The sequence below is a fragment of the Pempheris klunzingeri genome, chromosome 5 (genome assembly GCF_042242105.1).
Source record: "Pempheris klunzingeri isolate RE-2024b chromosome 5, fPemKlu1.hap1, whole genome shotgun sequence".
Lineage (NCBI taxonomy): Eukaryota > Metazoa > Chordata > Actinopteri > Acropomatiformes > Pempheridae > Pempheris > Pempheris klunzingeri.
Window position 1 is genome coordinate 14,984,305 of NC_092016.1, and position 16,961 is coordinate 15,001,265.

General features: G+C 39.8%; 1 protein-coding gene across 2 annotated transcripts in view; it reads left to right on the forward strand.

Annotated features, from left to right (window-relative positions):
• The window catches only part of sema3ab (sema domain, immunoglobulin domain (Ig), short basic domain, secreted, (semaphorin) 3Ab), a 40,524-nt gene extending 26,035 nt beyond the window's left edge, over positions 1 to 14,489 (forward strand). For both annotated transcript variants that reach the window (XM_070831204.1, XM_070831203.1), the window contains exons 4-18: positions 354 to 416; positions 3,281 to 3,400; positions 4,413 to 4,503; positions 5,282 to 5,401; positions 6,476 to 6,618; positions 8,080 to 8,194; positions 8,307 to 8,376; positions 8,486 to 8,630; positions 8,745 to 8,964; positions 9,104 to 9,195; positions 9,306 to 9,347; positions 9,868 to 10,025; positions 11,229 to 11,296; positions 12,440 to 12,585; positions 12,861 to 14,489. In XM_070831204.1, coding sequence (XP_070687305.1) covers positions 354 to 416; positions 3,281 to 3,400; positions 4,413 to 4,503; positions 5,282 to 5,401; positions 6,476 to 6,618; positions 8,080 to 8,194; positions 8,307 to 8,376; positions 8,486 to 8,630; positions 8,745 to 8,964; positions 9,104 to 9,195; positions 9,306 to 9,347; positions 9,868 to 10,025; positions 11,229 to 11,296; positions 12,440 to 12,585; positions 12,861 to 13,406 — 2,139 coding nt within the window. In that variant the 3' untranslated portion in view covers positions 13,407 to 14,489. The remainder of the gene's footprint in view (positions 1 to 353; positions 417 to 3,280; positions 3,401 to 4,412; positions 4,504 to 5,281; positions 5,402 to 6,475; positions 6,619 to 8,079; positions 8,195 to 8,306; positions 8,377 to 8,485; positions 8,631 to 8,744; positions 8,965 to 9,103; positions 9,196 to 9,305; positions 9,348 to 9,867; positions 10,026 to 11,228; positions 11,297 to 12,439; positions 12,586 to 12,860) is intronic.
• The last annotated feature ends 2,472 nt before the right edge of the window (positions 14,490 to 16,961 follow it).

Genomic DNA, 16,961 nt, shown 5'->3' on the forward strand with positions numbered 1-16,961 from the left:
CTGACTTAATATCTGCCTTAAGTGTGCATCTCCATCCAGAGTGCCAGTCAGGGGTTCAGGTACCTCGGGACATTCTTTTCTGTTTCTACAGAAAAGTGCCTCATGAATATTTCAGACAAGAGCTGTCGCACACGATCACACGCTGTGCCAGGCATGTTAGCTGCTCTCTGCACACCTGGATGAATAATGGAGTAAACTGAAACAAAATGGATAACAAATCGCATTGTGACCCCTTCAGCCCCCATATACACACACATGCATGCGCACAAGCTGTAGTTGTATCGACTCACTCTGTAAAATTGATTCTAGGATGGGGTGATTCTTTTCTGATGGGAAATGTGTTTTTGTTGCAGATCACTTGGCCAGCTTCTCCCACCAGAAGAGATGAATGCAAGTGGGCAGGAAAAGATCTTTCGGTAAGAGCTAAAACCATCCATTTTGCTAGTGGGTGTCAGCATTTTGCCCCTCCACTCCCACAGATGTTGTGAACATGTCTTTGTTCTCTTGTACTATGGGAGATGTGTAACTCTTCAGGTCTCAAAGGAAACCTCGCTTGTAGTTATACTGGGATTACATGGGATCTGTGCTCCATATATATGGCATTTAATCACAGACAATATGAGATTTTTATCTTTCAGCTTTTTTTATACCAGTGTGTTGACATATCCAATCTATCATGTGGACAACACACCGCTTAGCTCACCATAGGTCTAATCATAATCTCAGAGCCAAGATTGAGACCATCATTTGACCTTAATCACTTATCAAGCCTCTGGGCACTCCATTTAATAGAGTGGGGCCGGGGAAATCACTGCGCTTTCTGCCAGACATGCTGTTATAACAGCACTGCATGAATAATAACTACTGAAACATACTTGGAGATCATAAGCATTAGTGTTCCGATGTTATTAGGCTGTAATTTTCCATGTGTCTCTCTTTGTGAACTGAAATTTCCGTGTGTTCATACATCCCACTCTTTTCAGGTACTTTCAGACTAACCTCAGGGAACACATCAAAAGAGGACTTGGCCTTGATTGGCTTGCAATAAAAATGATCCTTTCAGACAGAATAATTTGCAGTGAACAATGGAAAGACTAATTTGTCCCATTTAAATTAAACAAACTGGTCTACATTATTGTGGCAGGCTTACCTATTAGGACTTAAGTCAGTTTGACTAATAAAGTTTAAGCTTTGCATAAACTACGTGATAGGAAAAAAATATAAGAATGGAAATAATATATTTATTTGTTTAGAATAATATTGTTTTATTAAATTTGTTAAGCTCAATTTAAAACAAACGGAAAAAAAGGAGTTGTTGAGGCATTAATAGCTAGGGCTTTTTCAGACTCCTTACCTCACTCAACCCTTGCATGACAAGCCAAGCATCACATCTCCCTGCTGTGGCCGAGTGCAGTTTTAGAGCAGCTTGTGTAGTGAAACGTCATGTAAACACGTTGAGAGGTTGTCTTTGCTCCCTGCAAGCTGTGTTATGAATTGTATCTTCCATAACGCCTAAGGCAATAGGCTGGAATGTAAAATCACGGCCACACTGTTTGTGCCTTGGTACACTGCGTTGCCATTGGCCTTAAGAGGGCAAGCTCGCCTGCCCTTCTACCCTTCTGTACGGCTTATTTTAAGCACCATGAAGTCTTTTGTGGATTTTCTGTAAACATTGTGGCATGGATGAATAAGGTGCCCTCAGGGGTGGTCTTTCTGTTATAGAGTCGCAGGAGGGTGAGAATTAAAGAGAGGTGAAGAAAGGTGGAGAGTCTGCCGATGCTCTCTCATGTGCTGTAAGCAAACACCTCTGAAGATGGAGCAGAGAGGAACTAAAGAGATAGATGGGTGTGAAAGATGTGACTGCACATCGGCAAAAGGAAGATGAAAGCTACATCTATGGCATAGCCTCATAAATGGCACAAGAAATGTGGATAACATTTGCTGATTGAATTTTAAACATGATTGTTAAAGATATCTGCATTCTTTTGATGATGCTTTAAGGATTTTATCATTTATTAAAAACCCATTAATGTAAGGTATGACATGGTAGACACACTTGTTTGGGGTTCTGCATCAGCATACTCAACATTAAGAAGTATGACCGGTTCCACGGCGCAAATGGATCATGCCAATACTTACAATATTGTGTTACTGCTTGTAACAGTTTATTACTCAGATAAACCCACTCAGCAGGCCATATAAATCAAAGTAAAGACAGCTGCTTCAGTGACAACCAAAGCTTACACAAACAGAGGCTGCTGCCTGCTCATGACCTAGTAAAGCCAGATGAACTTAGTCATGCATAATTTGTGGTACTATTCTCTTTTTTTTCCTTCTTTTTGAATATGTGATGACACATTCAGTTTTATTTGAGGTCAGGTCCGCTCAGGCACGTGCCGACAGACCACGAGGTGATATGCCATATGGCAGTGGAGCAACACATACAACACACACACAAACAAACACACAGAAATTATTAAATAAACTATACTAACATTAAAAGTAATAGTACTAAGCATTAAAGATTATAAAAATGTTCTGACGCTACTAGACTTGCGATAAATATTGCTATGCTCCTACAGTAATCATTAAGCAAAGACATAAGAGCCCAGTGGAGTGCAGAATCAAGAACATCACTTTTTTATCCTCTGCTGGGAGAATGACAGTAAGCCAGCGTTGGCGTGCTTTACTCTGATTGGTATAGGATTATTATGGTCGACTTTTGTTGACTGCCTCTTTTGTTATTCTACAGTTTAATTCCCTCCTGTATGGATTTCACAAGTATTCCATGGGAAATTGCACAGCTCATGTGCATAAAATCTCTAAAGCCAGTGGTGGCAGATGTCACTGAGTTCAGAGAGACAGACTCAAGTGTGTCAGTGAGGAGATGTGATGGGGCGTACTGAATATTGAGGAAATGGAAAAAAAAGTAATGAACAGTAATACTTAGTCTGGTTATAATATCATTTTCTGATGTATTAGTCCACACAGTGCTAGGTTTCTTCTCTGGGCAGTTACAGCACACTACAGTAGGTTTTGCGCTCTGTTACCATCACAGATCTCTTTGTATTGGGTTCTACACTGTGACCTGTATTCTTAGTGATATCTAACTGGATTTTATATCTAGCAGTTTCACCACTTTTTTACTGACCCTAATGTCGTAAATGCTATCACAACAAGCCCTAGAGACTTTAAATATTGTGGCATTAAAATGGTTTTGTGTCAAAGGTGGATTATTCATCTTGCTTCATCTGTTCTCTGTCTGTCCCCGGTCCATCAGAGGGAGTGTTCAAATTTCATCAAGGTGTTGCAGCCGTTCAACCAGACCCATCTCTATGTGTGTGGGACAGGAGCCTTCCACCCTGTGTGCTCCTACCTGGAGGTGGGCAAGAAACCTGAGGTACAGGCAAATGTTACATTTTCTTTACTGCCTCTCACAAGATGTGAGAATTTCATGTCATAGCAAAGTTTGAGTATTTAAAGTTGTGAAGGACAGTGTCCAGTTGGGTGTGAGTGGATTCTCTAAATGATTTGCTAAGTACAAAAAATGGTTTCATTCAGCAAAATGGGGTGGGAAATTAAACACAGGGTTTCATAGTTTGCAGCATTTGCAATTCATCCCTCTAATATGGAACTGCTGTGTGTGTGTGTGTGTGTGTGTGTGTGTGTGTCTGTGAGAGAGAAGGAGAGAGAGTATGAGTGAAGAAAATTGCTCTCTTCTCCTCCAAATGTCACTGAGTCAGACTTATAAATGTGCTTTTCCTATTCATTAGACAGCTATTTACAGACAATTAGAGGCAGGAAATATCTCTGAGAAAAGACATCTACTTTATATTGCTCATAACCATGAAATGTAATTCATCTGATGGGTTTTCTATGAACGTCAAGGTCGCCAGTTCATAGATGGTGATGGGATTTATTGTTTTCATTCTCAGTCCTTTCCTGTTAGAGTATGTGACTGGAAATTACACAATTTCACTTTTTCCCTTAGAAAGTTTTCCGCCTAGTATGGCATTGCCATGTAATGTATGATTTATCTTCTTAATAAATAAGCTATTAATTTCTGAATATTAGGGTTTATATTTAAAACCAAGAAGGTTTTGGTTGATGGCTGCACTTTTGTATTGAATTTTCCTATAATTCTATATGAAAAATTTGGCAACCTCATACTAAAATTTCAGATTCTATTCTGTGGGTCATGCTCATTTTCATAAATTACCACAGTTTTTTCCCAACTTGGATGTCATAATGTGCTGACAGCAAAATGGGTTCCCGGGGGAGAGAATTCCACTCATACTGAAGCAAATATTTTTTTCCTGTGTAATTTGCAGACTTGCTAAAAAAAATAATGTTAACCCCTGCATTTGATATGTCAGTACAACTCACATGATTTTCTTTCTCTGAATGTCCAGGACAGCGTATTCAGACTGGAGCCTCACATAGAAAATGGCAGAGGGAAGAGTCCCTATGATCCCAAGTTGCTCACTGCCTCCTTGCTAATTGGTGAGTTTAAGACCGGATACACTGTGCTGTTCCTCTGTGTGTAAGAGCAAGGTCGTATAAAAACATGGGAGTTCTGAAAACACCCTCTGTCTTGCTCTTTCATTTCAGCAGATATATAGGGTGTAAAGTAAATGTAAATAACAGAACAGAGCATTCCTGTCAGTCATTACAAGTGGATCTGCTCTGTAGTTTGAGTTTACACACTAGGAACCCCTAATTGGCAGGACTGTAATCTCTATTTCAACCTGAATTTACCTCCTATAAGTGCTGGGTGTGCGTGGGAGATGTCACTTTATTGAGTTTTCTTTGCGCTGGCAAATAAACCAGAACTATGTGACCATGTCTTATTTCTCTACCCCCAATCATTGCCAGTCACATTGCGTTATACCACACCGTTTAACCTAGCAGATGGCCATTTTCCAGCCCATCAACCCTCATCTCCTCTCCCCTTTCTCTCTCCCTGTTCACCAGCATTATTATGTACTCCCCTTGTCTCACACCTCTGTCCTGTCCCTCCTCATCTGTTCCTCTATCTGTTCATCCTTCCCTTGGCCCCCTTCTCAGCCCTGCCTACTGTTTTAATGTCAATTTCACACTCCTGATGTTCATCACATCTGTCACTGTCTGTGTTCTCTCAGGACTCCAAGTCTACCTGTACTGCTAAGCCCCTGAAGATTTTCTCAGACCTTTACACCTACATCATTGGGGAGAAATCACCTCAGACTGTTTTCTCATCCAATGTTACTACACTAACACACTGCATTCCTCTTACTCCCAGATGGGGAACTGTATGCTGGGACATCAGCTGACTTCATGGGGCGGGATTTTGCCATCTTTCGCACTCTCGGCAAGCATCATCCAATCAGGACGGAGCAACATGACTCCCGATGGCTAAATGGTGAGAGAGAAGAGGAAAACCACTGTCTTTGATCAGATTCATGATTAGTTATCAAAAGCAATATTTCTTGGGTCCTTGATTTTGCAAGCAACTGTTTATGTGCTATTTATGAAAAGAACATTTTCATGGTGGTTGCTGACTGGTTCTGACCTGCTGTTTCAAGATGTTGTTCTTGTACCTATTTTATTTTCTATCAATATATAACCCTCAGGCCTTTAAATGACTAGTTTATATAGCTTTCCACTTTTATGCAGATGACATTCAACCATATTTGTCAGTCAACACTGTTGATCTCAACAAGCTAACTAACCCAAGGGACCACCTGGACTTTATAGACTGTAGAGAAGTTTTTCTCAATTTAAATGAAGATAAAACAGACGTTGTTAACATTGGCCATTATTGTTATTATTGAACCTGCAGCCGTCTCCCGGATTTTAATCCTTCAATACCAAGTTGTATTTACATGATATACGGGACAACAAGATTTCTTTTTTTTTATAGGTTTTATAGGTTATAGGTTTCGTCCCTGTCTCAATTTTTCTGTGCATGTCAAGAAACATATTCTATTGTTTGAAAGGACTGAGAAACTAGTCCATGCGTTAGTGTCTTTACACTATTTTAGTGTATTTCATCATATTCCTGCTTTAAGCAAGTGGCTGTGGAGTCTTTACAGATGGTTCAACATATTCCAGCATCTTGATCAAGAGCAAAGAGCGCATTACTCAAGTTTTGGCTTCTCTCCATTGGCTGCCGGTGGAGTTAAGAATTCAATATAAGACTTTAGCTATTACCTATCAGGCTCTACATGGTGAAGCCCTTGAGTACATTCATTAATTGTTGAGTAATAATCTTCAGTGTCATCTTAACAATATCTACTAGATGATCTCCTTGTTTGGCTTAAGATGGGACTCATTTGCTGACTTTGTTGCTCTTGTGTTTACTATCCTGCCTGTAAAGTATGTGTAGTATTTTGTGAAGCAACCTTTTTTTTCCGAAAAGTGCTAAATGAATAAACATTTTTAGGTAAATGTAATTACTCACTATGTTTTTCTCTCTTTGTGTTTTTTTTTGCAGATCCCAGGTTTGTGGGTGTTCATATGATTCCGGAGAGCGACAACCCAGAAGATGACAAAATCTACCTGTTCTTCAAAGAGAACGCCATAGATGGAGAGCATGCTGGGAAGGCCACACATGCTCGCATTGGACAGCTGTGCAAAGTACGTACACACAAATTAACGAAACTCACACAAGCTGGCTCTCACAAAGGAAAATTCAGAAACACAGAAGGAGAGAGACAAAAGCTCACACACTCTCACAGACATAATGTGAAATAGCTTCTGTATCTAGAAAAACACTTGACGGGTGTCTGAGAGGCTTTCATAATGGCAGCTTTCAGGGGCTGTTATCTGTGATTATTTTTAGCCGGGAGAAGAGTGGGCTTTGTTGTGTGTGGTACAATCACTCCCAAAGACAGAAACCTGAGAGAAATGTTAAATGTCAACAGAACCTGAGAGGCAAAGGCGCTGTCAATGGCAGCACTGTTATCCTAATGCCAGCCTTTGGCACTGATTTTCTGCTACACCCTCCAACTGCGGGGTGTGCTTATGTTAAATCGCTGGCCTTGTATCAGCTTTCACGTTCCACATCCTATTCTTATTCATTAAGCAGGAATCAACCAAGCTGACTGCAGATCAGTGGAATTGATGTCCAGCCTCAACTTTCCCCTTTAGCTGCATATCGTGCCTGTGTCACAACAGCCTGATTACCCAGAATGTCAAGAATCTGCTATGCTCACCGCAAGACAAGCCATCCATTATGCAAGATGTGGTATTAATTTGGGCCTATGCATATTTGGACACATTCTAATTTACTGTCATAAATCAACACCAAGTGGGATATGTATTTGAGAGTCAGCACTTTGTGTCTCTAGGTTCTGGAAAACAAACACTATACTGTGAGACGCACAGACACGTATTGTTAGGGTTTGTACTGGAACATACAGTACTTTAGAGACCGTTCCTCTTCACAGAAACTTTAAATCCATTATTCATAACGGGAAATGCATTTTTAAGAGGCAAATATGGATGTTTAGTTGATTGACAGGCTTGTTTAGTAATTAAGAGAAAACACACCCCACAATGAAGTTTTTATATCACAATCAATTAAAAGTTTATGTTGCATGCAGTCTGTCTAATGTGTTTTAAATAAGCTCTCTGGAGTATACTGGCCAGCCTTTAAAGGGCTTTCTCACTTCTTACCCTATCTGTTTTGTGATGTGAATGACATGATTCTGGCTATAGGATGCTTTAAAAGGCGTGAAAAGGGAAAAATGGCCGCATCAATGGCATAGGGTCGGCAGTTCTCATGCTCTGTATCCAACCCGCAGCAGAGCACCTCCCCTCATTCAACCAAGGGGTAATGAGGCATAAATTCTCAGCTCAGCAGTAGAGTAGAGCAAGAGAGCTCAGAATATGAAATTAGGCAATGCAAGTCGTCCATTCACATAATAGAGCTAGTGTATTTTGTTTTTCCGCCTACAAAGCTGCATACTAATACAAACCTACAGAATATTGTTTAAATATACACTAACAAAACACTAAAAAAAGTTTAAAAAATTTTGACTCTGTTATTTCCAATGAACCTCCCTGATGAACTTCTACATGTCAACTGTCGAACAGAATGACCTGGGAGGTCACAGGAGTCTGGTGAATAAGTGGACCACCTTCTTGAAGGCTCGACTTGTTTGCTCCGTGCCTGGCAGTAATGGAATAGACACACACTTTGATGAACTACGTAAGTGATTTGTCCAGCACCTTAAAACATGTTTCACACACCATCTCCTGAAGAGGTAATGCTGTCTTGGGAATATATCTGTAACACATAGTGTCTTTTCTTTGGCTTTCAGAGGATGTTTTTCTTATGAGCACAAAGGATCCCAAGAGTCCAATCATTTATGCAGTATTTACCACTTCCAGGTACTGTGGCTGACACTGAATGAATTTTTACAATTACTGACTGCATGACCTATGTTTTCAACAAGAACCTGCCATTTTTTCACACTTACATATGCTTTCTGCCCACTAGCAACATCTTCAAAGGTTCAGCTGTGTGTATGTACAGCATGACAGACATTAGGAGAGTGTTCCTGGGTCCCTATGCTCATAGAGATGGACCCAACTATCAGTGGGTGCCCTTCCAGGGACGTGTTCCCTACCCCCGGCCTGGCACGGTGAGCACAGTATTCTCTTAACTGGAGTGCAAGTGTGTTACGAACTTTTTAAAACAATTCTCCTTTATGTTCCACAATGTAATCATTATAAGAGTTGACTTTTTTTCTTCACAGTGCCCGAGCAAGACATTTGGAGGATTTGATACAACAAAGGATCTTCCTGATGAAGTCGTAACTTTTGCTAGAAGCCACCCAGCCATGTTCAATCCGGTCTATCCCATCAACAATAGACCAATCATAGTTAAAACAGATGTGGACTACCAGTTCACCCAGATAGTGGTGGATAAAGTAGAAGCTGAGGATGGCCAGTATGACGTCATGTTCATAGGCACAGGTATAGCCTTGTCATTTTTTGCATACAAACTGTATCTTGTAAACTGAAACATTGTCACAATAAATGTCTAATTGAAATAAATAAGCATTTACTATATAGTAGAAATTAACTCAACATGTGTGCTTCCATTGTGTGCTAGATATGGGGACGATACTGAAAGTCGTATCCATCCCAAGAGGCTCCTGGCATGACCTGGAGGAAGTCCTACTGGAAGAAATGACTGTCTTCAGAGTAGGTTTTTCTCTTATCACCGGTATTACTACTCCAGGTTAAAGGATGATTATAGAATTTACAACTGTTGTCTAATCAATCAGCACTAATGTCATTTTTTTCCCTTACAGGAGCCAACAGCCATTAAGGCGATGGAACTTTCAACAAAACAGGTATTTTAGTTTTTATTGCATGCCTAATGAAACTATAGCAATATGTATTGCAGAACAAAGCACTATAACCACTAAAGAAACCATAAACATAAATGATTCTGAGAATGTTACTACTATTTTTGCATGTTAGTGTCTGGAAGCCCTCCTCTTAGAGAGTGAGAGCTGTCCCCTTAGGTGATACATCTTGCTGCTCGGCTAAAATACAGAGCAAAGACACACTTGAGATGAAACACTTTATCACACTTTTCGGCAGCAGTTAGCTTGTCAACTTAAATGGCAGGGAGAGACAAAACAATTCACCTAATTGACAGGTAGGAGGGAGCTGAGCACCTGTAGTTAGAGTCTTCACACATTCCTGAGTTGAATTTGCTGCTTTACTGGCGAACACAGGCTGAGCCAAACATAGGTGTACTACCTAAAGCACACCGCCCAGCCAGACGTAGTACTTTAATTATAGCTCCTAAGACATAAATAACCTGATACTGAACAGTAAGTCTTTTTTCTCTTTTTACCTGCACAGCAACAACTGTATCTGGGCTCAGACATTGGTGTGTCTCAGATGCCTTTGCATCGATGCGAAGTTTATGGCAAGGCCTGTGCTGAATGCTGCCTGGCGAGGGACCCGTACTGTGCATGGGATGGCACAGAGTGCTCCAGATACTTTCCCATGGCTAAGAGGTACTTAATACATTCATACTTGTCATGTCACCATCCTGCCATTGTGTTTTACAAGCTATTTAACACCTTAAACACAGTAACTAACCAGCACTCAACACACTGTGCTGGTATTTTTGAAGTTTGCCTACAAGCTGCTGGCACAACAGCAGATATTTTAACACATCTGGCTAGATTTGCACAGCGAATTTAATGCATTCTTTGAATAAATCAACACAGTCTTGAACTGAGAAAAAAGCTCAACCTCAACCTCGACAGAGAAGTGTATTTGTGTTTTGAGCAATCTGCTTTAGATTGAACATCCTGAATGTACAACATGTTCGTTCATGCTTGTTAATGGATTGCTTTTGTTTAACATATTGATTACATTTTACAAAGGTTAAACCGGTATATATAGAAGGGTTTTCACATAGAGAGTGTAGACATATGCAGCCAGACTTGGATTCAGGGTTGGAGCCAAAACCCCTAAAGGTTTAATGTTGTGTTTCTACCAGGAGGTGAGAAATATAACCAGCCTCATTTATTTGCTGTAAATGAGAACCAATGTCAGTTATGTCTGGAGGCTATGTGGGTAAACCAGGAGTGAGGTGGGTCTTGGGGGTTTGGTGGTAGTGTGGTTATAATAGTGGACCGATCTGTATGTGTTCCTGTATGTGTGTACTTGTGTGTGATCTGTGTGCAGCCTCCCACTCACAGCTCCATGGGGGTTATTGATTTGAATGGTAGCTGCACAGTTTCCTGATCTTGCTCTTAGTTGGACTCCGGAGTCCTACATTGAACAATAAGACAGAGCAAACTCTAACCTTCAATTACCAACACACCAATGCTGCATTGGAACAGTGGGAAGAAGAGGGGGAGAAGTTATGAGTTTGCTTTGGTGTCTCCATAGTTCCCTCGTTTATTGTTTACAGAAAATATTCTGAGTGTTGTGTTTGACACTGTATTGAAACTCCATTTCTTTCACATCTGCAACCCAGAGAGATGACAGAATGAAGTGATTGATTACATTTGAATTCCTCTGTCACATAAACCCTATAATTAAAACTTTCATTTGATCCTATGGGCTGCCTGCTGTTAGCTTATCTGTTTGTGTTGGCTTTGCTGCACATCCAAACCACATTCAAATACACACCTACACACACACACACACAAAGAAACCAGTGTGTCTGCTGACTCATGAACATGTTTATATTTGTGTTTCTGCAGGAGAACAAGGAGACAAGATATCAGAAATGGAGACCCACTCACACAATGTTCAGATCTGCAACACCATGGTACATAAATGAAAAAAAAAACGTCTTTTACAAACTGTGGCATAATTTAAGGCGATATGTTATTAAACCTTTTAATAAAATTTTAGTTCAGACATCATCACTCTGACTAAGGACATATACTGTATGATTTTTGAATTTCTAAATAATATATTGAAGCAAATAACAATCTGGGCGTGTCAATTTTCCAATAGCATAACACTAAGACTTTATGTTTAGAGAATTTATTTCTTCTCTGAACATAAAAATGGTGATCAAAACAGTAGAGAAGCCAATTGAATGTGTGTGCATTTGCGTCTTTGTGCTTTATGTGTTTCTGGTGGTGTGAAGATTAGAGTTGGTTCATGTGCAGCTTGTAATTAACATGGTCAGTCTCCTCTCAGTCGCCAAACCCTCCATTCTATTGCCCTGTTAGTGGTCTTAGTCCAAAAACAGGACTCATACTGCTGTCTCATTATTTATTTAATGTAACTGAAACAGAAACTGAACACAAAAGAAAAACATTTTATTGAAAGCTGTTGATTTGAGGAGGCGGACACAGAATGAACTGTTACCTGTTGCTACCCACTCAGTAGGCAGCAACATTGTACACATTAGCCAAAGAACCCAGATACCAGACAGGGGACTATTTCTATATAAAAGGATAAAAGAAAAGCATTTTAAGAAAATGGGGAGAGAATAAATTGAAGCAGACTTTAGTGGCATCTGAATAGTTACGTTTACAGCAGTATTTAGAACATCAATCGGGAGAACACTGACCTTACAGTGGAATAGCATTGCATGTACTTGACTGTATGAAACACAGATTTTAGTTACAGCCCATTTGCTGCAAAGACTGCATCCATGGTGGGAGCTCCCTATTCTGCACATGATTGGGTTGTAATAAGAAAAGAGACAGGACAATGTGACAAAATAATGTAAAATGCAGTCACTGAAAAAACCTAAAACCACGTTGCAAAGTCAGGTAGTACTCGGAGAATGACCTTTTTTCACATTTCACTTAGACAACAGCACGAACGCAGAGAGAGTTTTATACAGATAATCACTAAAAATCACAAAAGCTGAGCCGATAAAATGCATGTGAAATAAACTTTAACTTTACTTTAACACCCTTGCATGACTAATATATTCTGATTTGTTATCTAGATGAACTAAGTGGACAGATGACTCTTCTGGATAAAACTGTGTATGGTGTGGAGAACAGTAGCACTTTCCTTGAGTGTAGTCCCAAGTCCCAAAGAGCCCTGACATACTGGCAGTATCAGCGCTCTACTGATGACCGCAAACAAGAGGTAAGAGCTACCTCAGCACACACTTTATGTTTTTTGTTAATATAGATGAAGATAAATAATGATAGACGGTACTTCTTGATGAAGACTATTTTAGACAAAACAGCATTATATTTAATTTAATGTCACAATTGATTTGTGTGAAATAATAAAAACATCAAACAATAAGCTGATTAGATTTTTGGGATGTTCAATCTCATATTTCCCATCATATTTTATCTCTGTGTCCTTCATTCTGTCATTTTGTCTCTCTCGCTTCCAATTTTCTAATTTTGTAGATCAAATCAGAGGAACGTTTCATCCACACGGAACAGGGCCTACTGATTCGCACACTTAACAAGAAGGATTCGGGGATCTATCTGTGCCACGCGGTGGAACACGGCTTCATGCAGACACTCCTAAAGGTGACTTTAGAGGTCATTGACACTGAACGCCTGGAGGATCTGCTACATCGCAATGAAGAGGCCGCAGCCACCATCCCTGCTCAGGATCGCCCCTCACCTCAAGAAACTCCCACTCAAAAGCTGTGGTACAGAGACTTCCTGTCTTTGGTCAATCACCCGACACTGAACAGTGTGGACGAGTTCTGTGAGCAGGTATGGAAAAGGGAGAGGAAACACAGGAGGCAGAAAGCTCATCTGGTGCAGCAAGTACAAATACACCAGCAGCAACAGCAGCAACAGCAACAGCAGAAGGTTGTGGTGAACCCTCACACCCACATGCATGCTCAAGGGCTGGCAGCCAAGTGGAAACACCTGCAAGAGAGGCAGAAGGGCCGCAACCGCAGGACCCATGAACTGGAGAGGGCCCCCCGCAGTGTCTGATCCATAAACCTTGACTTTTAACACCCAAACCTGAAATCACACCCAGCTCTCATTCTGTAACCCTGATTAACTTACTCATTTCTCTCCGCCATACTGAGATACAGACTTCTTCCGCAAAGACTGGATAGAAAAGTTAAACTGGAAAAAGGTGATCTGCTGGCTGATGTGTTCTGTGCGTGGGCAGCCATGTTTACAGTACGCCAGTACAGAGGACTGCAGGAAGCAGGATGTTGTATTACACCGGACCATTGGAGCATATTATCTCAGCTGGCCACTGTGGCCTGAACACTGCAGAGCGACAGTGTCAACCAGCACAAGGACAGGATACATGTAACCACCCTATAGACATGACTGACATGTTGAGATGGCTGTGTCAATGGCATTGTCTCATGGCATGCTAGTTAGGTGTCTTTATCAGCGTGAAACTAAGTAGATACCTAAAAATAACTGATCATTTCTTTTTTACTTCACAAATTTGAAAGAAGCAGATGTGGGATTGTATTAAAACAGTGTGGAGAGTAAATGGACTTGCTGTGGAATTACAAGCACAAAATAAGTGAATCTCTTGGAAGGCACACGATGGGATATTTGGTAATTTTTGGTATTGTAGATGGTTAAATCATCAATGTAAGAAAGAAAAATGCCCAAGCACTGCAAGAAACTGGGAGCAACAGTCACCATTTGTCGATAAATATAATTATGTAGCTAAGATGTGTAAATACTGTATTCTATGACGTCTCCTCATACTAAAGGGAATGGCTTATAGTTGGCTTGTTGCTTTATGTTGTTTCCCCGGATAGAAATTTATTTAAGAAAAGCTCTTTCGAAAGCAGTTGTAAACAGGGAGATTTTGTACAAGTCTGTGTGTCTACGCCCTACATAAGCTTTCCAAACTAAGTCAGGTTTTATTATTCTGTTTTGTTTATCTTTTTTTTTTTTAAATCATCAGATTCTTGCCAGTGTCAACAGTCAGACATCCAAATAAAGTTGTCAGTTTAATGGATGTCTGCCACTTGCATCATCTCACTGCACAAAATGTCATACTGAGTTCTTCCATGTTCATTTCATTTGTATACACTTTGTTTCCACTACATGTGTATTTATTGATATACAATTGTGTACATTGTGAAAATATTTTTTCGATGTGCAGACTTTTTTTCTTAAAACTTGCCATTTGGTTTCACACTAATCTCCTAAAATGACAACCCTTAAAATAGCTGTTATCACAAATACTGTAGTGAGACAAGAGGTTATTTATCAATATTGGTCAGTATTACATGCATCACATATCAAATGCAGTGAGCAATAATCCAGCTTCCATACTGTATATTACTAATACATTAACTGCCTCATACCCATATGCTTCACCAGGCAGCGCAGTGTAAAAACTTCATTTCACTGCATGTAACATACAAAAAACTCTAATTTTTCTGAATATAACGATCCTTTATTATACAATGCACACAAACACAAACCTGGAATGTAGCTGTGAACATTATGTAAATATAAATACTATGATCTATGTACGACAAGTATGACACTGTGTACTAGTGCATGTGAATACTATTGTAGTGTTCCTGTTTTGCTATAGCGATAATATACTAGTCTGGTGTTGTCACCGTTATTCTGTTGTTTGCTTATCCAGTACACGATATTAACTATTTCAAAGATGTACATACTATTTCTGTTAGGACTCTAAACTGTAATTCCTGAGGTAGGTATCCATTAAAAAATATCAGCAAGATCTAAACAAGAATTCACTGTGGATTTCAGAGTCCACAGACCAGCTAACAACAATGAACAATGACAATTGAACATTGCGACACATCAGTATGTCAGTTGACCTTGTCTAGTGAGTGTTTGCAAACCTCATCCATGATGGAGGAAGATGAGAAACATTTGGAGTGGGCCTTGAGAAAGAGTTGTGGAGCTTTCAGCAGAGATGGCCATATGATAAGATCATCATTATAAAGAGAAAAGAGAAGAGGGGGCCTCACTGCATCTGTCTTGGACATACAATGAAAGTGAGGATATGAAGTGCTGCTGCTGCTGCTGCTGCTGCTTTTTGGCATGATGATGATGATAGTGGTGATGTATTCTACTGATCTAATAAATGTCTCTTCCTAAAGTGCTGGTTTCATTAAATCCATTTTTAATATGCTACGTCCTGCTGCTATCATGGTATGCGGTTAGTGAAAAGAAAGTTTCCTGTAGAGTAGATGATCAGATTAGATTGAAGAACCTTGCTGTGTGCATTTCCATATTAAGAAAAACTTTTATAAACTTGTATAAATTATTCGTGATATTGGGATTTATTTAATGCTGTACTTGTCTTTTATGTCCTGACAAGAGGCCTACTACATACTGACATAGAAAAAACTTATAATTAATGATTTCATTAGCTGAAATAATTAACATGATGGATAATATATTAAACACCACTGTGGTTAAGGAAGAATATCAGTCAGCTCAAGTGCTTCTTATATTATAATGTGTATGGAAAAGTGAAGCTGTGTACTATGATGTGCCTCGGGCAGTGGAGGAATTACTGTAAGTTGTTATTAAGACCTTGATGTGTGATGTGATATGAATAATACATGAGGACCCCTACAGTCTCTAAGTGAAACCCAACTGCTGTATTTGCATATTGAGAGGAGTTGGTTAAAGATACAGTATAGCTATGGCTTTCAGTGACTGCAACTGAAGCAGAATCTATAAAAGACGAAAACCAACATCTTGAATATCCGTCTATAACGGCTTGACAGATCATAACTTCCATAGACCCTGCATGAAAATATGAAGTGTTTAACTACTGCCCTCTGGTGGTTATAATAGAAAAGCACATCCCTTATATAAAAATAAGGTTTTTTCCCCATTTTCCATCTGTATAGCATAGAGTGTTTGCCATAGTTGCTTGGTATGAACGTACGGTAGTACTGAAGCCACACAAAACACAACAGACAGACATACTGCTTCTGTTGACACATTTGGTCACCTTTGATCCAAGGTCAAAGGTCAGCGAGCACATGTCTCACCTGGGCCTTGACCTTCACTTCTGTAGTCAGTTCAAGTACTACTGTGGGAGCTCATAAGTTTCGGCCCTAACTGTCTCAGACACTTCAAAGGGAACGTTATTGAAAGGTTCTAGTGTTGATCGTGTCACCCGGGGGGGCGAACACACACACACACACACACACACACACACACACAGACACAAATGTATGGGCTCTCCTCATGACATTTGAAATGATCCACTGTTGTTACTATGATACTTGTGGGTATGTGTGCATGACTCCAATGGTCAGATTGATGGAAAAAAAAAAAAAAATGTATTTGTCGGTCCAGGTCGTGATCTGCTTTTGTGATTATGATGTCACAGTCCTGAAGTTTGGTATGAAAACAAGTGCAAGTGCAAAAGCATATCACATAATACCATATAAGTATAGTTGTGGGATTATTCTAACATTAAATTATGATATGGCAATAACATTTAGGTCTTTAAACCACAAAGATAAGACACAGACTGGTGTCCCTTTGAAACAAAATACAAGTATA